The 24,003-nt window shown below is 40.0% G+C and overlaps 1 protein-coding gene across 1 annotated transcript in view; it reads left to right on the top strand.

The window, feature by feature from the left end:
- Nucleotides 1-10,671: 10,671 nt before the first annotated feature.
- slit3 (slit homolog 3 (Drosophila)) overlaps nucleotides 10,672-24,003 on the top strand; it is a 301,951-nt gene continuing 288,619 nt past the window's right edge. The window contains exon 1 of the mRNA XM_024283656.2: nucleotides 10,672-11,599. Coding sequence (XP_024139424.1) covers nucleotides 11,409-11,599 — 191 coding nt within the window. The 5' untranslated portion in view covers nucleotides 10,672-11,408. The remainder of the gene's footprint in view (nucleotides 11,600-24,003) is intronic.

The raw sequence follows: 24,003 nt of genomic DNA, 5'->3' as shown, positions 1-24,003 counted from the left end.
CTGCATTTGGGTCCTCCACCACCATTTCCTTTGATGTAAAGGGCAAAAAGAAAACATACTTGGCTTTAAAATACCTTTATTCATCATATTGAGAAAAAAAAAATCGAAAAAAAAATCAAAATCATGACTTTAAAACTGTGAATCGAATCATTGCTTGACTGAATCATTACATCCCTAGTTGTGACTAAGGTCTAACTAACACAACTGTCTTAACACATCCCTGATCTGACCAGCTCCATCCCAAGGCTAATAGGCTGACTTTAAAGTTAAGAGAAACAAGCTAAACGACCCTACAATGTGGGTCACCAAACACAAGTTTGGAGAATCTTCACAAACAGATCCACTTCTTTGTTTCACTTCTCGTCTGAAAAAACAAATACTGTTGCATCTGTCAGTAAATAGCTCAGGGCTGCAGCAGGGCACACACTCAGGGGTCATCGGAGCAGATGTGCTGCTGCTCAATCAGTAGTTTAATCACAGAGGTTAGAGTTTAATGAGTTATTCTATACCGAACCTTAAATCACAGAAACACATGGCTGGTCAGTCATTATGTGCTCTTTTTTTGTGTACAGTACGCTCTGCAGCAAATAACAAATTGCTCCTCAGATCTGCACAGTTTTAAGTGTTTCCAGGTATTGTGTGATTTACTTGGGTTTCAAGAAATAGATAGATGAGAGACACTGGGACTTAATAACTCAAGAGGGAAATATCTCTTACATCTTTGAAAAAAAAACACACATCAAATTCTGTTTCTTTCACTGCTTTTGAAGGAGCAAAATGGTTCACACAAGTACGAATTAAATTATGTGTCCTGATAGTTCAGAGCGAAAGCAGTTTGGTGGTGTGCACTTTGGTGTGTTTATGTGTTAAAGTGTGTGGTTCAGCCTAAAATTCCAGTAAATTACACCATCAATCAAACCCAATATGGTGGGCAGCAAGAGAGAAAAATATCTTGAAAAGTCAAAATTCACTGGAGAAACATATGGCAATATTTAACTGCCTTTGGAGGAACACAACTGTGTGTTTGTGTGGGAGATTGAAAACAGTGCTATGTGACGGTTAAAGTCTGGGCTTTCTGGGGACAGGGCTTACCAGGGACTTTATAGACCTTCCATATTTGTAGCGTTGAGCATGGTGCTTGATTTGATTACAGTCAAATTCAGTTTACCTGTTAGGATATCAACTTTAGCTAACATTACAAAACTGCCGGGATTCTAAGATGCCAGAATCCTTGAGATGAGTGTTGTGGTTTTAGCTTTACTTCCTGTTCCAGCTTTTATTTTGACCTCAAGACTTCCTGTTTCACCCCAATGTTTGGTTCCCCCTAAATAGTTTAGAGCAGGGGTACCCAAACTTTATGCTGAAAGGGCCAAAATCTAAATGGGATCTTAGTCCATATACAATATTGTTTTGTATGTCATGAAATAAAAAGAGAAAATGAAGAATATGGTCTAATTTATCTATTTTGATTCTGAATTCATTAAGGCAACACACGTTAATAAGTATAAAAAAACTGAAAAAGGTTGCTAAAAGCATTGGAAGTGATGTCATTGGGTGGATTTATATTTTTTGTATATGTTTTACTTTTTTATTCCTATTTTTTGGCTCCGTTTTACTCCCATTCTGCTGCTCGATGTTTCTCATCCCCCTGAAACTAGTGTACCTGGTCGTCCTGATCCTTGCACAGCACCGATCTTAAAAAGAACCTTCATGTGGCAAAGGCTCTTGGGAATTTCTAAGACTTACAAAAAGACCAGGGCTGACTCACTTGGGGGTTGTTTCCCCCATAGCTGCAGACGAAGAAAGTGCTAACAGCGCCACCCGGAGGCTGAAAGTATATTACAGCCGTAGAGTTTTGGAACGCTATAGGGAATCAAAGGGAAACAGGTAAGGGGTTTTAACTAAACACTTGCCGGCTTCCGCAACCACTTTGGACATCCATTGTTTAGGGCATTGCTTTCACCTATGTGTTCCCTGCGTATATAAAGAACGTACCATTGTCATGTTAAATGAAAACTGTGTTTTTAGCATGTTCTTGTAGCAGTTTTCTCAAGATGGAGGACAAGTATAAAACATTAAGCTTAAAAATGCCTTTCCGAAATTTTCTTTATTAAAATTGTTGTCTATCAGAAAAAGTGCAGTTTGAAAAAGATTGTTAGTGTGACGTAGAACCTGCAATTGCGAGCATCCACTTGTAGAAATTAAATCCATTAACGTCTTTGTTTTACTTGTCTGATCTGGAATTTGGCTCAGAACTATACAGATGGATGGCAGCTATATTGCTCGCCATTTTTGGTTGTCTATCTATTTTAATAACACTTTTCAATTAACTTTTCAATAAACATTTTATTGCAACAGCATACTTTTCATTTCTTACCATATAACAAATACATCAAAACATTTTTTTATTTTTTTACCAAAATTCCTGTCAATTTTCCAATTTTCACACTGTTCGTTCCCAGTTAGCAAGTTGTAGATGGTAAGTCTCGTCAATTAGTGTCTCTTCATGATGAATTTAGCCAACCACAATCAAGACATATACACACACAGTTTTTAGAAAATGCTAAAATTGTATTCACTTTATGAAAGGAGCCTGAGGGCCATTGGATATTGAAACGGGGGCTGCATTTAAAGGACCACTGGGGACGGCTTTGAAAATAAATCAAAAGGATCAGAAAGGAACTAAACAGGACTGTCTTCCCGTTAAACTGTCCGATCCTCTTATTGGACCACATCAACTCTACCTTTGATTCAGTCGGCCTGATAATTAACTATTTGTCAACTGGATCTTCCCTGTTTGCCTCTGGGTCTTTTGAATCCTTAGATGCTCACTGAACCATTTTCCCAAATTTTTGATGCTGTCTACTGGATGCTTGGATTTAAGCAGACCTTGGACTACAGAGAAAGAGTTTGGATCAACTCAATTGGATTTCTGTGCTGGACGCCACTCAACACTGCACCACCCTTCTGCACCTTCCACCTGTGAATCATGCAGATTTTTGTTCTACCTCTACAATAAGTTCATCCTCCAGTGTGCACACACACCCATGAACTTGTCTATTACCAACCTGCTTCTCCGGTCTTTCTGTAAGAAAATTTCCCTCCACCTAAAGCTCAAACACACTTCTTGCACCAAGTTCCTAAATATACAAATCTGTATTTGACTTTATTAGGGTATAATGGTTTTATATTAGGGGCCCCACTGTGAAATGACGCTGGCTTTTGTTTAAGCTTCTTTCTATTCTGTAATCATACTTTAAATTAATTCTTATAAGTTTACAAGTTAATCAATTTACCTTTTTTTTTGGAAGAAGTCTCAGTTCACATCTGAAAGTGCTTAAGAATCACTTCACAAAAGGCATCCAAACATTAACCAGAGCTTATTTAGTCATTATTGTCAGTCCAAATAATTCCAGTAGGGCCACTTCATCTTCATTGTTTACTGATAGTCAACACAAGTCTGTGACAAATTACACAGAACAGTTTTCTGCATAATTCTTGTTCTGAGCAAGAAAACATGAATAAACTCTCCCTAATTCAAGGAGGAAACCTTGCCCAAAACCAGGTTTAAAGGTTAGTTTAATTGACTTTTTAGGACATTGTTACTAGGGAAAGATTGTGTTTGTAATATGCCTTCATTTGACAAAGGCACACGTTCATATTGTCTTTATAATGACATAAAAAGAGGCGCGCTCAAGTGACCACTTCCAATAAAAAGTCTATGTAAATGTGAATGCGTGTATCAGGCTTCCGCATTCAAAAACCTGAAGGTTCATTCACACCATCCGTGTCGACTTGTGTTCAAGTGGCCACTTCCAATGAAAAGTCTTCGCAAAAGCACGTGAAACCTCGTTTTGGGTTTCCACATCCAAATCTCTCATGTTCAAGCATCTCTAAGCAAGTTTTTCAGCCCAGTCTCTAGCTCTACGTACAAAACCGGCGCTCTTTGATCGCGTGCTGGAAGTCCAACCAGTTAAACTTTTGATTGTGAAAACACTGAACTTTGACAAATCAGAGACTCAAATTTAGTAGTAACAGTGTAAAAACACGGACGTCCCAACATGATTATAAAGGATAAATTATTAATTCTGGTCGGAATTATATGACACCAATTGTTTCATTTATCAGAATAGTCTGAAGCAGAATTTGAGACATTTGCACTGCTCGGACTTTTCGCACCAAGCCTCTTCCGACTGTAGGTAGCTGTGCTGGTTTCGGGCAGTGACAGTCCGGTGTGAACGCTGCATGCTAAAAATAGATTCAAGAACCAGTGTTTTTCTTCCATTGCGGTGCTGTGTGAAACAGCCCATTCCACAACTGGTGGAATATTTTGTTAGATCATTCTGACGCCTACAGCAGTAGCTACAAGGAAATAAATTAAAGGTCAAGATAAAGACTGTTTGAGAGACTACAAACACTATTAATACTGTCCCACACTGCAGGGACTTGCTGTATGTAAAATGTTACTGACAGTCATTGACCAGTTTTTTTCTCGTAAATTTCTTGCCATGCTGTGTATTTAAAGGTCTGCAGGACTTTTTTACTAAAGAAAAATAACTTTGACAAATATAAGTTGTTTTATTTGCCGTTTACATTCATTTTGTTGTTAACCCGGCTCTTAAACGCAAAATGTAAAACGTTTTCAAGATCAGAACATCAGAATTAACTGATAATTAACACTATTTCACATGTGAGGAAGTGCACAGTTTTTAGAATTAGCTTTCACAATGACGTAAATCAGAGTGAATGTATGAAATCGATCATGCAAGCTATAGAAGAATCTGCACTTTATGGGCAATAAGGATGTAACGATTCTTTTTGAATTGGTAAAAAAACGATTCAAACTTGTCAACACGGTGCAGAAAATTAAAAAATTAGTTTGTCACGCCTGTGCCTAAATTTAGATAAATGCAAAGTAGATGACATTTCTTCATGCAGGCTCGCTTTGAGTGTATTCGCGCCTGTAAGTGCGCGTAACCTTGTGAAACCTCTTCTCTGCGCTTGTGGGAGTATTCTTATGCTACTGTGACCTCCACTGCTCACCTGTGAAAGTATTCTTACGCCACTAAAACTAGTTCCGCCCCTCGTGAAGGACTGTGCGCTCATAGAGCTTCTCCTGCGCGCTTGCGTGAAACTCAACATTGAAGAAACAAAAAAACCCAGATGTACCCGTGTACTATTTTTTTCACATTGAAACTAAAACTGAAAAGAGGAAAAAAGACTGATTTATTTATATCTTGCTGCTCTTTCGAATTTTTTACGCAAGTCAGTCCCTCCAGGATGTTGCGATCGCAACTATTATCGCAAAAAGAAAACATATTTGCCCCTAAAATAGCCTACCTTTAATTCATTTTGTTCAGGAAAAAGAGTTGGAAAAAATCGTAATCATAACTTTCAAACTGTCAATCAAATTGTAGCTTGATTGAATCATTACACCCCTAATAGGTAATGAAGTTGGCCTCAGTAGAGTGGAAGTGAAGAATTTTGAGGTATGTTATGCTTTTGAAAAATAACATAAAATGCTACCTGTCTTAACGTTATCTTCTAAAAAAGTATTTTTTTCTTTCCAGGAATCATGGTCTTCTGGGTCACATTGTTGATTAGCATGGTTTTTATCACAGTGTGTTAAATTTAAGAAAAAATCAGCAATGTAATTTAAGATCTACATCAATTCAAGATCATATAATTTCTTAATTCTCACATGTGTTTATTGACAATTTGGCCCAATTAGATGATTATTTTGGGTCTTCCACTGAATCACAAACTCTGATTGGGTAAAGAAAAGGATCTCACCAGTTCTACTGCCGCCCTCTACTGGGCTGTAGAAAAAGTTCCATTGGGGGTAACCTATAGGCAAAGGGGTCGTACTGGTCTGGAGCTGAAGTTGAGCAACTGGTGTGTAATTAAATAGTGCTGTTCTACCTTGATTAAGGCCCAAATCTCTTTGCAATCACAAGTCCCATTCACCCATTCACCCATTCACACACTGATGGCGTTTTCACTGCCATGCAATGCGCCAACTAGATTACTGGGATCAATGTGGTGTTCAGTTCAAGGACACTTTGACACAAGGGCAGGTAAGCCGGTAACTGAACCAGCAATCATCTGATCAGAGGTCAGCCTCTCTACCTGTGAACTTGAATAAGCCAAAACCGTGAATCCTTGCATGGTGGTGATGTAGGCAAGGCAGGATGCTTCTCTTTATTAGCAAATACTAGCACTTACTCTACTGGCATACACAGTTTAATCCAGTGCAGTAAATGGTCAACGGGATGTACAAAATTGAAGGTTTCTCTATTCTTCAAGGTGTAGAACTCTACTTCTGCGCCACAGCTAGCTATGTGTTAGTGCTTCCTTATAGAACAAGAGATTTGTGTTTTCTTGTTGGCGGGTTCTTAATGTCACAACGGCATGGCATGGAACCTGGACTACTGAGTTAATAAGCACCGCAATAAAGTTCTCCATTCCACAGATAAATTTACTGTCACAAACAATTCTCTGATTCCCCTCTCAGCCACAGTCACAGCTGAGAGGGTGATTGCCATATTTATTAAGACACACCCACATCTAAAACCTTACCCAGTGACCCAGTGAATGTTTTGTGTCAGTGAAGCAACTATCTGTTAGCCTCAGAAACACGTGTATTGATAACCAGCTGCAATGTTTCTAAGCTGAGAGTCTCAGCAAAAACCAGGCAAAATTAGAACTGCACTTTCTTTTTGTCAAACATTAGGCGATGGTAAAGTTAACACACAGCTTTCTAAAATCACATATTCCCAGTTCCCACACTGAAGACTCCCATGGGGGGAGCCCTGTTGGCCTGGTTCGGCAGCAGTTATTTAAAAGCTGTCTTCAACCTCACAAGACAACAGATATGTGTTGTTGGATTGCTTTGCTGCTGACTTGTGCACTACCACTAGTTCATGGATGAGGTTGGGAACGTTAACGCTGCTCTCCTTTAGTTCAGTCTTTTTTTCTTCATCCATGGATGTGAGGCCTGTGTTCCACCTGATTTAATGGTCTCTGCTCTATTACGTGAACACTTTGTGACTCTGGTTGAGCAGAAGCATGGGCTAAATCCTCTTTATATGGAACTCATTAGCAAACCTCTAAAGACCAAGTGGCACTGTTCAAAAGTGAATGTTGACTGTAAATGAGAAGTTGAGTGAGTGAGTAGGACATCCGTTGCCATTTTTTGCAATATGGGTGCCACCATGTTATAACCAGGTGTTATTTGTAAGTAGTGATTGGTCCAAGTTGGTCTAAGTCATTGCTTCTATGGCAATCACTGTCACAAATCAGGAGTGAGCTTGTTGGAAGAGCTCACCCCAACAGTTTTGACAGAATCTGTCAATGGAATATTTTTAATGTTCGGCAAGAGGCCGCATACTTTAGCTTGGGCGTCTGATTGGTCAGTTCATAACTTGAATAACTTTCAATACGGAAAAGAAAATCATGAGAGGTCTATGGGATTTTGGCTTCTTGAAGCCAGCAGATACTTCCTGTTTGGAACATGAAGAGGGAGGGGTCATACAGTCCAGTTATCATATATAGTCAATGGAAGTGGCCAGAGTTAGTGAGCAATCTGCACTGTCACTAATTTTACTGCCCACGATGTCCCAGAAGAGTCAATTTACCAATGAGTACTCTGATAAACAGGAACTAGAATGGTAAATAGCCAACTGCTTTTTTTTACAAAGCACCCACTGCAGACATAAGGAATAGGAAGAGGGATGTTGAGGAAGATATTATGTGTCACAAGGATTTTTTCTGTTTTTCTTTTACAGTGGGCCTGTAAGTGTGTCTATTAAGTTAGTGAACCTCATGCAAGATTGTTGGCTTTTAGTGAGACTCCAAAAGTAGTTCAAACAGGTTTGAACACTGCTCTGCTAAGAGGCCCGTTCAGTGGGGCTGCAGGCGGTGACATCGGGTCACTGTGTGTTTACTGCATGTGTACGTCTTCTTGAACGTAGCTGCAAGGGCCAGCATGGTAACTGGAGAGTCTGTCCCGGTTGCTGTTGGACGAAGGCAGGATACACCCTGGACAGATCACCAGTCTGTCACAGAACCTTTGGAGCTTGATCAATCGCTATGCTAGCCAGTTGCCCAATGTACAGCTTAGCTAGCTAGCGAGTGCCGCTCCCTAGGCTCCGGCAGAACTAGCGATGTCTACTGTCCAAGCTCCATGATGTATTCAACAAAGGAATTCCAGAACAACTTTGGCAGTTGCTCCGCGGCATCAAGGCTACAAGTAGTTAATTTGATGTGCATCGAAAGAAAGGTGGCAGATGCAAATTTGCAACGCCAGCGGCGTCCGGTGTGAGTGCAGCGTGAGACTCTGTTTCTTTACTCATAAAATGCAGAAATGGAAACACAAGAAAATAATAGAGAAGCTTGATAGAGAAGGAAAATTGTAGAACAATAATAGCCGAATCCGAATTCTTCCACTAAGCCTACGGCTTCTCGCTACCCCTGTATTCTATATATATCTAGCCCTGTAAACAGAGAGTTATAGAAAAAAATAATGTCTTCTAATTCGGACGTTACTAACCCTCGATGATGTCATCAATAGGCGCCGGTCATCTAGCTGCCAGCAATCAAAAATACAAAACAATATTAGCTTTATAAAGTTAAAAATGTATCCAAAGACAAAACGTAATTACTTCCACTTAAATGTAAACCTCTTTCCTTTGAAGCACATCCACATAAAAAAAATGGTTTTCTCCTCAGGTCTGCGAGAAGCAGATCACTCTCCCGGTGAAGGGATACGCAACCTTAAGTGGCTTCCCCTTAAAAAGAAGAAGTTCAGACACCACCACAGCTCCAAATGCCCCAACAAGTGGAGGGGTAGAGGAAGAGTTCGGATTTGGACTTAGAGAAACAAAAAAACAAGGTAGTGGGTCACTTTTTACCAACAAGACAACACAAGGGTTAAAGAAGAAAAAAGTTCTTATCGTCAGATTTGATCTAACCCAGTTATTTATAATGATGTTCGAACTTTTAACATTGCAACTGCTTTATAATACGCAGGTTTGTTGACCCTTTTTTTATTGCAACTAAGTTATTTTAGTTCAACAACAAAAGTAAGTAAGCATCTAAACATGAAAATTGTTGTAATCAAACCTAAAAGCTTTGTTGTGTGAGCCTTTTCCAACAGTAAATAAAAGCTCACATTAAAGTAAATAGAAAAATTCCTGAAGGAATGAGGTGGAAAATTCTCCTCTGAGCCAAACCTAAATTTGACTTTTACATCTTGGATTTCTCTAACATGGAGTTTTCCTCTTATTGGCACTAAAGTCTATTTGCTTGTTTTGGTGATATTTGTCAATGAATTACCACTTAAAAAAAAAAAAAAAAAAAAAAAAAAAACAGAGCTTTTGCCAAAAACTACAGCGACTCCTGACCCACAATTTAATGTGTGGTTTAAAATGATAGTTGGTGGCATTACATACTGTGAGGGTAACTCTGGAGGAGGTATATTATGTTAAAATGTGTTTGTCAAAGAAGAGCTGAAGTGAGACGAATTAAAGCAGAATTTTTTTCTCATTCTGTGTTTTCCCCAGAGGAATATATGGATTTTTCTTCTCAAAACAGCGCCGGTTTGTTTGCTTACTTATTTCAGAAATGATTTTATACCTATTTTTCATGATATACAGCGTCTCCTCAAACTATTAGCCACAGAATTTCCCTAAAATTTATGTTCATTTTTTTGCTGTTGAACTTAATCTACTGTTTTCATGACTTTTTTTGTTTTATCTTACTTTATTTTACTAATTTGATTCATATCATAATTTAAAAAAGATAAAAAATAGAACATTTTTAGAACAGTCTACCAACACTAATTTAAAAACACAAATATAAGAAATAAAAAATACCAATACACAAGTAAAGCAAACAATGTGCTTGAAAAGGAGCAGGTAGAGGAAAAGTTTTGTGTGGTCCCACACTTTTTTTACAACACTTTTTGTTACACATATCTATTTACAGTTTTTTTTAACTTATATTGGAATGCCATTCTGTTTTTGTATTGTTACTGCAAACTCAGATCGTCATCGTAAATGAAAATTTGATCACAAAAAAGGTTCAAGCTTGTGTTCTACAGCATGGTGATGAAATGTCCTCTATGAATAAACTAGATTTACTTTAAAGGTATAAAAAGATTTTATATATATACTGTATATATAAGTGTGTGTGTCTATATGTACATGTTTTAGCTTGTGATAGTTGGACACAAACTTTATGTCCCTCTGCCAATAGAGGGCAGCAGCAACTTTTTACTCCATGACATTTCTGACTTGAATGTTGTCCCACCTACACACAAAACATTTCAGAGATTGTTTGAGAGAAGAGGTATGGAAACTATATTCAGTTCTGAAGTACAGTTTGACAAATGTGTTATAAAGGAAAGATAAATGATTTGGGAGATGAAGCCATTTTTTCTACTTGCTGTAAACTGTAGAGTGGTGTTTTATGAAGCATTGCATTAAAATGTTTTCTTAGTTTTGCTATAAAACCTTTACATATTTGCAATCTTTACACGTTGAACACTTTTTTATTAATTAAAACCAGCTTAAATGTTAACTTTTTAAATAGTTTTTCATCACGGATTTGTCTGATTGTATGAAAAATTCTGCCCAGACTCTGAACAACTGACTCCAAAGGCCTCTTTTGGATTATTATTGGTTTAAAAAATGATATCAGAGTGGATCATTAGGTTGATGGATGAGTTAGGTCTAAACGGAGAGCTTCTGCTGGGACTTTTGCTTCAGACCAGTCCCGTTCTCCTCCTGCGTGTGGGAATGCGTCTGAGCGCGGACAGCAGGGAGTGTTTCTGGGGAAGATAAGAGGGCAGTGAAAGTTTGGAGAGCCCTGCGCTCTCGTTTCTGGTGACATCGACGCAGAGGGAGGGAGGTTTGTGAGGGAAACCTAAATACAAACCTGCCCGCCTCAGTCTTCTCAAAGCCTCGCGGCGCGCCGGGCTGTTACGCGTCTCCTCTCCCCCAAAACTTTTCCTTTTATTCCAACTGAAACTGCGCGTCACTTCTTCCTTTTTTTGTCTTGGACCTGCGGGATGCTCTCTGGAAGGAGGTCACAACCCAGCAACTTGGTTGCAATCTGGAAAGTTTCGGAGTCAAGCTAAACTTGTCGGGAAGTTGGTGAATGGGGAGCACTTGGAGGAACTTTTACGCATCGATCTGGGTGACGCCTCTACCTGTTTAAAGCGCGTCCTGGGTGTCTCATCACAACCACAACTTTCTCCTTTTACTTCAATGGCATTTTCCCCCCAAGGAGCCTAATTGATCGACAGAAGCTGTGATTTTTAAAACTGTATCAATCGTTTGAGTCAACCCCCCCTTTCCGAAGCGCATTTCATCAAACGTGTCCGGGAACTAACTCTGCTGGATATCATGGCTTCAGTGGGAGCGGGGAAGCGCGCAGCGCCGCGCCGGGTTTGGGCTCTGCTCCTCGCTCTGCTCGTGTGCGCAACGCCGGTGGATGGATGCCCACACAAGTGCAGCTGCTCCGGGTCGCATGTGGACTGCCAGGGTCTGGGTCTAAAGACTGTCCCCAAAGGAGTACCGAGGAACGCAGAGCGCCTGTAAGAACAAACAGCATCTTCACTGTGTCAGAACTTCAGGATTTCTCACTTAGTGCTCAGACTGAAGTTTATTGACTCATTAGTGACTTTATTTTACAAAAACGACCAAGTTATATGATGCCAAAAACTATTTAATTAATTTTGACAAAATAAAGGCCCTAAGCTGTTAAAAATATGAGAAAAATGATCAAATTCACACTTTGTTGCATTTACGAATTTGCTGAAAAATATTGTAAATGATGCTTTTACTTTAAAACACTGCCAACAAATGATAGTTATGAAGGATCTTAATATCTACATTACATTTATAAGCAGAAGATGTGAGGGGAACTCCTTTAAATTTTGGGAGGAAAAAAATAGCTATAAGTTAGTTTTATTTTTTCCACCCTTTTATATAAAGTTTTATTTCTTTTTCTTAAATAATTCACCTAGCTTTTCTTCTGATTCATTTGTAAAAAGTATCGATTTGTGGGGCAGACTGATGCTGCCACCGCCTGCCTGATCTTGACACGTCTACATCAGTGCAGCCACACACACGCATTCACAATCACACGTTAAGGTATGGAAGTGATTATGTGTGATAACGGAGCAGCCAAAGCCCTGCAGGGGATCCACAACAGACCCAACCCTGAGACAACAAACACAATCAGTGAGGCTGTGGAGGGGATTGTGTGTTTGAGGGGAGGGGTGTTGCAGTGTTTGTGGAAATGTGTGTGAATGTTTGGGGTACGGATCCATGTCTGTTCTTTACTTGCTTCTGCGTGTTTGTGTTCCTGCTGCACATATGGCCGTCTGTCCCGCACAGCCCCTCTGACCCTCGCTGAACTGTTGGCTTTCACACAGCAATCTCCCGAAGTCATTTACACCGCAGATAAATAAATAATTATGGGGAGTTGTGACGGCAAAGTGGGATAAGGTGTTCCTCTGCTTCTCACCGGGCTCCCCGGGGTGGAATATTTGGAGTAACGGCGGCCCTTTCTGCCCCCATCACTCTGCAAGTTTTGTGTTTACACTTCCCTGATTTATCCAGGTCAGTGTTTCAGATGTGACTCCAGCCAGGAGTTCCTCTCATCCTCCCTCTGCCCCTCCCGCTCAGCTGGGCTTCATCTCACTTTCCCTCTGCTGATATATTTTTGAGTTCAGGCTGGGAAACATAAAAATGGATGAGTTTCCAGTTCTAAAGGTTGTGGCAGATGGGAAACTTTTTAAGGGAGAGGATGAAGAGTATTACTTCAGGCGGGGGCTCCGTTTCCCAAAATGACAGAAGTTCATTGTGAACATTTCTTTAAACAAAAATGTTCATTTCTGACTTTAGCATTAAAAGTACATGGAAAGCAATAGTCTTCTCAAATGATTTCAACCTCTATTTCTCTGTAACCTTTTTTTATGAGCAGCTCTTTAATAAAACTGTCAACTTGACATTTAAATTAGATAAAGTTATATATGTTTGTGCAGTATTAGTCTACTTGTGTAAAGAAAATATATATTTTTAATTTTTTACAAAAAAATTACAAGGAACTCGCCCATCTAAGAAAATAAAATCTTACAATTATCATTATTATCATTTACTGTGAACTAAAGCAGCATGTGGTTCTTACTAATAAAAATTGAGAGAAACTAGTTCCAACTAGTTTTTGTTTTGCTAAAGTCCAATGTGGTGCATTTAAGAACACATGAACCTGGGTTTTTATACGCACTTTTAGCATATGTTGTTGACATTGACTGTTACTATCTGATGCTTGTGCTTACAGTTGGAAGAGGATTGGAGTGAAATGTCAAAGGGGTATCAATCTGGTGAATCTCGCTTGAGGCTTTTTCGATATATGAAAGACTTAGTGTCTTAGATTTCCAGTCAGGTACAAATGGCAATTAATACTTTCTCCTCCATGATTTCAAATGGTTGGTACTTTAGTGTTTTGAAAAGGACACTATCCATATGTCACTACCAAATCCCAGTCCGATTGGTTAAAGTTTAGCTGGTTTAACTTTTGACCTGTGCACATTTGATGTGTATTTTGCGTGTAGAGCCAGAAAAAAACTTTCTCACTCCCACTTCGTCACATATTGACGTTTGGTTAAGGACCCCTCCACGATACTTTTTGACATTTTGGATATCCTCAACTTGTCATTTTTTGATGTACTGGCTGTTCCCATTAAATCATGAATCCCCAACCTCCGGGCTGGGAACTAGAGCCGGTCCAGTACCTCGACGACTGGCGCACTGGTATTCAAAACCGATACCCAAACCCTAACCCGAAACTGGACCAGATGCGATACTGGACCCAAACCGCTACCAGACGCTGTACTGTGCGCGAACCAGATGCCAACCATTACCGGGTTAAGGTTAGGGTACACTGGGCTAGGGTCCCGAGGGTTGCGGACCTTTGATTTTACAACCAGCCAGCATGTCAAAAACAACAAGTTGGGGACACCCAAAACATCAAAAAGTGACGTGGCGGGGGCCTTGGCCAAACGTCAATATGTGAGGAGTTGGGGATGAGAATGTGTTGCCACAGAAAGCCAAAACGCTCATATAAAGCGATTGGTCGAACGTGCGTTCCTGAGCCCAGTGTAGCAGAACACACTTTAACATGTTTTTTTGTTTGATAAAGCATCATGACGCACACCAACTGTGGTGCTACAAGAAGGAGGAGTGTAACATGTTTTAGCTGTAAGTCTAATAAAATACTGTCATTAAACCTTGTAATGCTCCTCTAAACTAATTTAGTATTAGGTAACCAGTTCACTGCATCTGTATGTTATTTGGGATTGCTTTGCTTCAACAGTTTATGACTTTTAAAAAAAATTAACTTTAGTACCTTTTGCACAGTTTAACACACAGGTGATTAAATATTCATTTTTAAAATTTGCTGTCATCTTTCGTACTACAGATTCAAAGATCATGTACTCTCAACTGGATCACCTGATTTTAGGATCGTATTTGATGGACTGGTGGGTTCAGAAATGTTGGCTTTTCATTTGGAATTGCTGCGACATGCTGATGTCGCACTGAAACATTTTCTTAAAGTCCCACTCTAATAATCTTTTGATCTATTGTAAAAATGTTCCCTGTGGTGATTTAATTATGATTATACCGTTTTTAGCCAATATCCAAAAACCTGTCATTTTTAGGACATGGTTTCTTCAGAGCTGCAGTAGTTCATCAGAAGTTTACCCCTGAGCTGTGGATGGGACTGTTGGCGTGGGGCAAACCTGGATCTACTGTATTTGTTTAAAACTATTCTGAAAGACCTTGAAAAGAAATCATTAACACTTTGCTGCTCTTGGTCTTTTTTTGTTGTACACATAATATGAAATGTCTCGGATTGGGGCCAGGACTCACTAGAACAGGGGCGTCCAAATACAGGCCTCGAGGGTCTGTGTGTCCTACATGTTTTCCAACCAATCTGCCATTCAAGCTACTTATTGGCCAAACACACCTGATGCAGGTAATCAGCAGCAGATAAGGCAGGATTGCTGGAAAACCAGTCGGAGGTTGGCCCTCAAGGCCTGGATATGGACACCCCTGCCCTAACAAAAAAAAGATCTACTCATCTCAATAGGACTATCCTGGTTAAATAGGTGTTAAATTAAATAAATACATGTAGTGTTGAAGGAAAATGTCTGGCACCACAAAGAATAAAAATAACTATCAACAGATTTCTTGAAATACTGTTCCCCATTTATAGGCTGTTGAAAAAACCAGGCGGTTGATTGTAGGAATGAGGTCGAGTCCACCTGTCATGACGACAGTCACTCTCTTTTAAATCCAGGTTTTTCTCACTGTTATAAACGGTGCGTTTGCAAAGGTTAACATGAGAAAAACAGTGGCGACCTCGACCTGCTCACTCAGCACGCACTCATTCACACACAAGCACCCTCGCAGATTACCTCCGGCCAGGCAATTCCGTAATGTCCTCCTTGGGAAGCCACTTGAGACCTCATTTGCATTTAATTTGAGTGGAGGCTTGGCGTGGGGGGGTTAACAGGCTTAACAAGGCGAGAGTAAAATGAATTAGAAAACAGGGAGTGCTTGTCTCTTTTGGTTCACTTTACACCTGCCCTACTGGGACCCCAGACATACACACAGCACACACCCGGTAGCCCTGATTTTTGGCTCTGAGAACTGCAAACTATTGGCTAGCTTCTGTTAGACGCCAGAGAAGTGACTGTAATAGACTCCAGGCTTTCAGCCGTCAGTTTTCTGAGCTGCTGTGAGGCATTTCTGTCTTCAAAATGAATGCGTGCCAGCTAACATGTACCCTTCAGCAGTTTTTGTGTCTTTTAAGATGTATTTCTGAATGTTAGAGTGGTGCGTTTGCAGTTGAATAAGGTCACTGCTGGAAGTGGCCGGCTGCCTGAGCCAACTTTAGAAAAAGTAATTTTGATTTTAACTGCAAATTTTTCTGTTTCCTGGCTAGCAGCGCTTCAAGGAAGGTTTGGCAGCTTTTTTATGAGCAACACCTTCTCTGCTTTCTCCATCCCTGCCTGGCGTTTGCTCTCCTTGTGTCATTGCGCTTCCTTTTCCAACTCTTCATCTTTGTCCAGACCTTATTCCACTTTCCCACACGTTACATTTCCTCTCCTCACTCTTTGTCATTCATTAAGTTTCTGTTGTTATTTCACCCTTGGATCACTTTTATCTCTTCTGCCCCAATTCTTGCTCTGATCCACATCTACCCTTTCAGCCTATACCCTTGCTTTGCCAGCAGCATCTTTCTTATGTAGTTTTCACGACCCCTGTTCCCCTCTTGTTGCCAAACTACCACAGAGCACACAGCAGTGGGACCCTACTGCTGAGTGTTTGCTTCTGGACATAGGATTGACTCACATCAAGTTCTTCAAACTTCTTCTAAGACTCAAGTTTAACTCTTACACTATGTAACCCCAACAGAAAAAAAAAACTGTCTCTAAAAGGCAACCCTTATTTACTCCTATAAAAATAGCTTGTTTTTTCTTTTTAGCCATTATTTTTTAAAGGACTCAAGACAATTCAGTTCATTGTGTTAGCAACTTTTAAAGTTTGTCATTATTGAGAGTTTGCCCACATATCTACAAATCGTTTTTATCTCGTAGTTGTTAAGATTCAGGCTGATGGATCTAATACTTGCTGGGTGGACAGATCAATGTGTGTGCACAACACGTATTTGCTAACATGGTAAATCTGTGGTGGGGCGGCCACGGTGCAGAGGTAGAGCGGCTGACCGCTCATCGAATGGTGACAGGTTCAATTCCTGCCTTTCCTGCCCATGTGTTGAAGTGTCCTTGGGTAAGACACTAAACCGAACATTGCTGGTTATAGGTTGGCGCCAGTGTTCGCCATCAGTGTCTGAATGTGTGTGTAAATAGGACTGTGACTGTAAAGCACTGTGAGCTTTCTAAGAAGATAGTAAAGTGCTATAAAACTATACTCTATTTACACGTTTAGACTGTGACTAGTAACCTATAGTCATTTCACAGTTGTATGCCTTTAGTTGGGGTTTTTCATTTTGATTTTAGCAAGGTTTTCCACATGAATTCAAGATTACTTTATTAATCCCACAAATTCTTGATTGTATAAATGTATACATCCTTAATTGTGTTGTAGCTGGTCTGTAGAAAGTTATAGTTAGACCCTTACCAGCCATCACCAAGATAATAGACAGATTTCAACGTATTGTATTTGCCCACTGCACCCCGTAGTGCTATCAGAGTTTTCAATGATGTGGGTTGAAGTTGAAGCACAACTGCAGTGACAAAAAAGTAAAGCTGTTCAGACACTTCTTAGAGAGGAAAGTTGTTTGTACTGCAAAATAGTGCTGACACATGAGTATAGTTGAAAAAGATGGTACTGCATGCAAATGCAGCTCATTTACTATTTAAGTCAACAACGTTTTATAAATATTTTCATGGTTTTTAGAAAACGACTGGTTGCTGGTTGCCAGCTCTTATGGGAAAGCTTGTTTGTGGATTTTTCCTGGATACAAAACTTTGAGGACAACCTCACCTGGCACACACCATGTAGTTATTGTTGAAAAAAGGCCATCATTCATAGGGGAGTGTTCTTGTTTTTACATGGTGCAGCAGAGTTTTATTTTTATTATGTAGATTAAGGAAAGTCACTAAACCAAGAAGTAAAAACCACAATGAGCTTTCTGTTCCTAAGTGACCTCTTTAATGTTACACCTATCATTCATGGCCATCATGTGGTATCCGTTTTGTTTTCACTACGGTTGAGTCAGCTATGTTGAACCAAATGACACGAGCGAGGCTAACTGACATTCAGGCTACAGTCCTGGGTCAGTGGGTGATGTTCTTTTCTTCTGTTTCGTCCGGCATGGGGGCAGTTGACCTTTTATTTAATGACTGCTAGCCTGCCAAAGAGGCAGCCAGCTGGCACTGACAGTCGGCTCTATCCTTCTGGGAAATGGAGCAAACTGGATGCTACAAGAAAACAAGCACACACACTCAGTATTCATATGCACTTTATGTAGAAATGCATCAAAAGCTCACAGAGATACAACCACACCAATTCAGACAGAAACATATTAATTGCATGCAGTTAAAGAAGTATTTGCTTTGTTAAAACAAGTGAGTGACACACCTGCAGTATTTGTGTAGTTCACTAGCGTGTGTATCTTTCTGTCTCACATGATTCTGTACACATCTGGATATATGGTTCACAAATTAACTAACTGAGGCGGTTTAATACAAATTATTTTACCTAAATGGATGCAATCTACCATAATTTCTGCACTATGGGGTGCATTGGACAATAAGGAGCACCGTCAATGAATGGTCTATTTTTGACTGACAGCTCTAAAAAACTTTACTGTGACTATGCTAGCTGCCACGCTTGTCAGTAGCCCTAAAAAAAATACAAAAAAAATAAAAACACACGACACAGTCTAAGACTCCTACACGTTAGCTGCATTAGTGTATTCACAGTGACACCCAGTCTTGTTTGCAACTTGTTGAAAATTTTGACAGAGCGCCGTTTACGTCTCTAAATCACTTCAGCATCAGTAAACTCAACTACAATTATTCAATATATAAGGTGCTTCGGATTAAAAGGTGCACTATTGTTTTTGAAAAAAAATTAAGGCTTTTAAGTGTACTTTATAAATAACAAAAACTGTAGATATTTAATATTCATTCGGCATTTTAAGCTACAAATGAAAGTGTATTTTAAGAGATACACAATAACTAAAACAAAATGTTAAAAGCTGCAAATATTCTATTTTTTTAGTCTGTTTTGATCTTTGTGGTTTAAAAATAAATTTGTCATATTAAGGGCCCAAATCATGCTATTCTTAAGTCTGTCAGAGTAAACAGTCTCCATTTGTGATCATACTGTTTATAACCTTTGGAACACTAAAGAACAAATTATTTATGGAATATTAATTATTTTCTTGTTTTTTTTTCCTACCCGGTTTCTGCTCCATCCATTTCATGCCGTCATCCTCGGTAGCGTGTCTGCATTTTTTCCATATAATTAAACACTATTTGAACTTTTGCAAAGATGGATGTGCATACCATATTTCTGCCTTAAGTAGTCCTGGCCATTGATACGGCGTCGGGTTGGTCATGTGTGTCTTAAAGGACCCCGGGATCTAAAGTAATGAGCACCTGTTAGGGTTGGAATTCATAGACAACAGGACACAATTGTAAAATGTATACGTTATTGTGCATTTTAAGTCTGGTCACCATTATCTCCACAGAGAAAATGTGTGTTTGTGTTCGCCTGGGGCCAGTTCTGGCAGAGGAGACTCTTCCTGAAAGGGGCTGTTCTCACTTTGTGACATCAGCGCATGAGGACCCGCTCATTTTCGTGGGTATGGGAGGGGCTGCTGTTGAGAGAGCAGGTTTTTAGAGGATTACTCAGAAATGCATGAATGGATCAAAATATCGCTTTGGGGTTCTTTATAGTGAAGACTGAACATTATGAAACACTTAAAAGCTCAAAAAGTTGGTTTTGTATTTTATAGACCCTTTAATATATTCATGTATTATTTATAATACTGTAAAGTAATATTTTTATATGTTAAGTGAACCAAACACACACCCCTTGGTGTGGTTTACCTTCAGCCAACTGAAATTGACGCCAACTTGGTAGAAGCAAGCTTGTGATTGGACATCTTTTTGTTTGCGTCACATGTACAAAAAAAGACAAACAGAGTAATGATGCAATAGGAAGAAAAACTGACAAATTTTGATCAATTTTATACTTTATAAGCAACATTATCTTGTTCATGTCTGTGGTTTTCAATAGTACTGCTGTTACCCCCAGTACTATATTGATTTTTTTTGTCACCCTTCCATTAACATTCTTAGTATTTCAAGTGAGTGAAGTATTTTTAATTAGCCTTTTATTCCTATGGAGACATTTTCACTGAATCTATAAATGTCTCTAAATGTCATCTTTTGTTTTTTTATGGATTATTATTAATAAAGCCCTAACTGGGACTTTAAATCAAGGTGACCAAATCTATGCTGCAATAATAATAATAATAATACAAAAAAAAACACTTAAAATAGTATTTTTATGTCTGGAAACAAGTTCAGGGTGTGTGCTGTGTCTCATCCCATCAAAGCTAGGACACGTTCCAGCTTCATGCTAACTCTTAACTGGATAAAGGTGTGGTAAAAAAAACCAGAAGGATGCAGTGATGTTACTCTAAAAAAATATATTAGTCCGCATACCAAAACTCATTCTGCTCCCAGTTTGAGCTCAGACCGTAAGAAAGAGCCAAAGTGCTGCTCCATTTGATTAATTGATCATCAGCATGTGTGTCTATTTCTGCAAAAGCACAAGTTTGGGCAATTTTCTGGCCTGCAGCTTTCAGGTGTCACAGTGCAGACCAGAAAGGCATCTGCACCAGTCTTAGCAGAGTAAAGCTAAACATCAGTCCGGGATACGACCTGATCTATCTACAGTCAGACGGATTATTCCCAGATGAAAAATATTTAAGAAATTCATTATGGTGTTTATTCTAGCAGTTTTATTCCAAGTCCAAGGATAATACTTAGTAAAACGACAAAAAACTTAGTTTTTAGACTCCATGAAAGTGTTGTATTTATACAAGTGCAGATGAAAGCCATGTTGCAATGATCAAAGTGTCTCTTATGTCAAATTAAGTAATAGGCTTCTATAAAGTACACAAAACATGAAAAGATCATTCATAATCTGCTTTTACTCTTAGATTCATGGGAAAACCTAGCATGCAACTCCATCCTCTCACTGAACACTCATTAGTACATGCACACGGTTCAATGGATTAAACATGCAGATGGTTGTAGATGGAAACTTTGACGTTCAAGAAAAAAGCCTGTGTGACACAGAAACAACCCAGAGTCACGAATGAACTTCTGTGACTGCTAAGAGAAGTCCTCCGACGAGTCTGGGTCCTGAAAGTTTGTCACGGTAGACAGCTCAGTATGTCTAGTATGTATTGAGTCCTTTAATTACTGCAAGTGCCAGGGTTTTAGGTTGATGTTTGTGTGCGTTTGGAGTGAGGCTATGCACATTCTTGTTTATTGGGTTTCATCCTAATCTTTCTTATTCTCTTTTGGTACGTTGAGCTCTTTTCCTAACAAGCCACCAGTCTTTTTTAGAGCACAGCAGGAAATCCAAATATATGAACAGTGAGATAAAAATGTCATAATAGCAAGATCATTAAATGTCCAGATAAGTCTATTAAATAAATTGTTATAATAAAATAAAAAACAGATGCAATAAAAAAGGAAAATTTGTCCCAGTTTACCATGTTTTTTGCTGTAAAATGCACTTTTAAAAGCTTTAATTTCTTTAAAAGATGACAGTGTCTAATAATCTGGACTGCCTTATATATGTACTAATTCTTACATATACACTGTATATTAATTCTGCCAGATGCGGCCCGCCTGGTAATTATAACCGGCCCTCCAGATCATTTTATTTTATTGTTATTAACGACCCGATGGTATCTTGCGCTTATTTCTTGTATAATTTTGACAAAATATATTGAAAGTTATTTAAGGTTTTACTTGATATATTCTGATATAAAATTCCTACCTGTTTTATAATGTTAAAAAGTTAAGTTTATAAGGTTTTAAAAATTTAGTTTAAGTGTGTTCAATAAAGGTTTATCCTGCGACCTAAGGTGTGATTTGGATTTTGGCCCCCCATGTGATTGAGTTTGGCACCCCTGCTCCTCCTTCCCGCAAATTTTAACCGCACCATAGACATGTAGGGCCGCTGGTGGGAGGGTGATGGGGGTCTCTGCGAGCAATCAGGAGATGCCCTGTTAAGGCCTTCTCACCAATTTTAACTGCACCCCTTTAGTACACACACCTCTAACACCACAAATATACACTCTAACAAACAAACACGCATGCATCCGACCTTCTGTCCCCTACCCCATCCCTGGCGGGGGGGGGCGGGGAACCTCGGCCTGGTGGTCTAGTCTCTTGGGTGCCGGTCTCCTGGGCCTGGCGGTCTCCTCCCCACGCCGGGAGTGGGATCCCCGAGATTTAAGATCTAGCAGGAGATCAAACTACATCGGAGCCTGGGGGTGTCCAGGTCTCGGTGGTGCGGGGTCCGGTCCTTGCTCTCGAGAACTAGTCCTCTCCTTAACTCCATCAGTGGTGTGCCTGGTCGGGCCTTGTTACATCACTCCTCCAGGACCTCCGTTTCTCTATGGTGCGCCTCTCCTCGCCGAGGGTGGGCGACCCCTTCTTTGCTCCCCCCTGGGCCTCCCGTGGCAGGGGCGGGCGGTTGTCTGCAGCATATCAGTGGGTTTCCCTTGGGGGGACCTGACCCGTACCTGGGGTGGGGTGGGGGGATGCTCGGCGCTGCTGGGTGGTGGTGGGCTGCTCTTTCGGCGGTTGGGGGGCTATCCGGAGGTGGGGCCTCCGCTCTCTGTGTTCCTGTGCCTTCCTGCTCTCGGGTGTGGGGGGCCTCTGCGGCGGTCCCTCATGCCCTGGTCTGGATGTTTGGCGGGATTGGCCGGCAGGCGGGTTCTCTCCGCGTCCCCGGGGCAGGTGTTGGGGGGGGTCCTGGCTGCTGCTGCTGCCCCGGTGGGGGGTCTTGGCGTGGGGATTGCTGGGTGCTCTCCCCCTTTGTACATTCCATCTTTATCCACATTAGGAAACCATAAACACTCACCTGAGCACAGGAGTCAGCTCAGCTTTGCACAAAGAGTATGTGTGACAGAATGAAAGTCTTTATCTGTGTCGATTTGTATGAGTAGGTGTGTGAGCTGCAGTATATTGTGTGTTTTTTTACGTTATGTGTTTGCATAGTCACAGTAACAGTAACGCTTGGGTGCTTTTGTAAATACACTTATTCAACTAATGTGTAGCAGTGTCAGACTGTGGGTTTTTTTTTGCTTGTTTTACTAACAAGGGTGGGAGTTAGTGTAGTCACAGTAATATTTGCTCTAGGGGTATCAAAATGTTTTTTTATGTGTTGTTGACAAGATTGGGAGTTACAGGTATTGTGAAGACTTAAAAGGCAGCTAGCAATTCTCACAGGGCTAGCATGTAGCATGTAACAAACAGCTTCTAGAGTTAGCATAAGTTCGAAAATAAAACATTCATTGTCCTATCTCGTAGAAAATAGAGTAAACTACCAAAAATATATTGTCTTCTCAGCCCCAAAACCCCTAAAATGAAAAATAAAATATTCATAGTTTTACATTAGCTTTCAATTAGGTCTTGAGACAGCAGAACATTAGACAATTTAAGAAATGATTCAGTAGTAGAAGGTTTTTGCGTGTTTAAACCCAAATTCCACTTTCAAGCTTGCTTGGAGAGGAGCTTCTTTCTTTAGACATTTACTGACTGTTTTTTTATTTATTTATATTTTCCCTGCGATATGAGCATATTCAATGTCTTTTATTGAGTGGGTTGTGGTGAAATGAGAGGATGTGCCCCCATGAACCAAACATCTGCTCTGAGGGAGCACAGATGGATGGCTGGTCTGACAGATGACTCCCCAGCATGAGCCTTCTAGAAAAGGAGAAATCTCACCTCAGAAGACCAACACATGTATTATTTAAACCCCATCTCTGTTTTGGACAGTTGGACCTTTTTTTCTTTTTGGTTAATTTATTGGAATTTTTACACAAGATGTCGACAAATTTCCCAATTTCAACTTTTTGTGTTATTTCTGTGAATTCATTGTGTCTTATTTGCCATATTTTTACTCTATCTGGGCTTCAAAGAGAACAGGTTTGTCCTTGATTTGGAAGTTAATGGATTGATGAAAGCACTGGAGGTTGTAGGAGTTGGTAGATAATTTCCAAAGACTGTGCACGGTCTTTGGCCTGCTGCCATCAGTGTCTGTCAGCTGCATGCACAGCGCGGTAAGGCTGTTGCTGCTCCAGGTACAAGTCAAACATTTTACAATCGACCCTGCTGTTTTGCTGCTATGTGGGCAACTA

The sequence above is a fragment of the Oryzias melastigma genome, linkage group LG10 (genome assembly GCF_002922805.2).
Source record: "Oryzias melastigma strain HK-1 linkage group LG10, ASM292280v2, whole genome shotgun sequence".
NCBI classification, from domain to species: Eukaryota; Metazoa; Chordata; class Actinopteri; order Beloniformes; family Adrianichthyidae; genus Oryzias; species Oryzias melastigma.
This window is presented reverse-complemented; position numbering and strand designations above follow the sequence as displayed.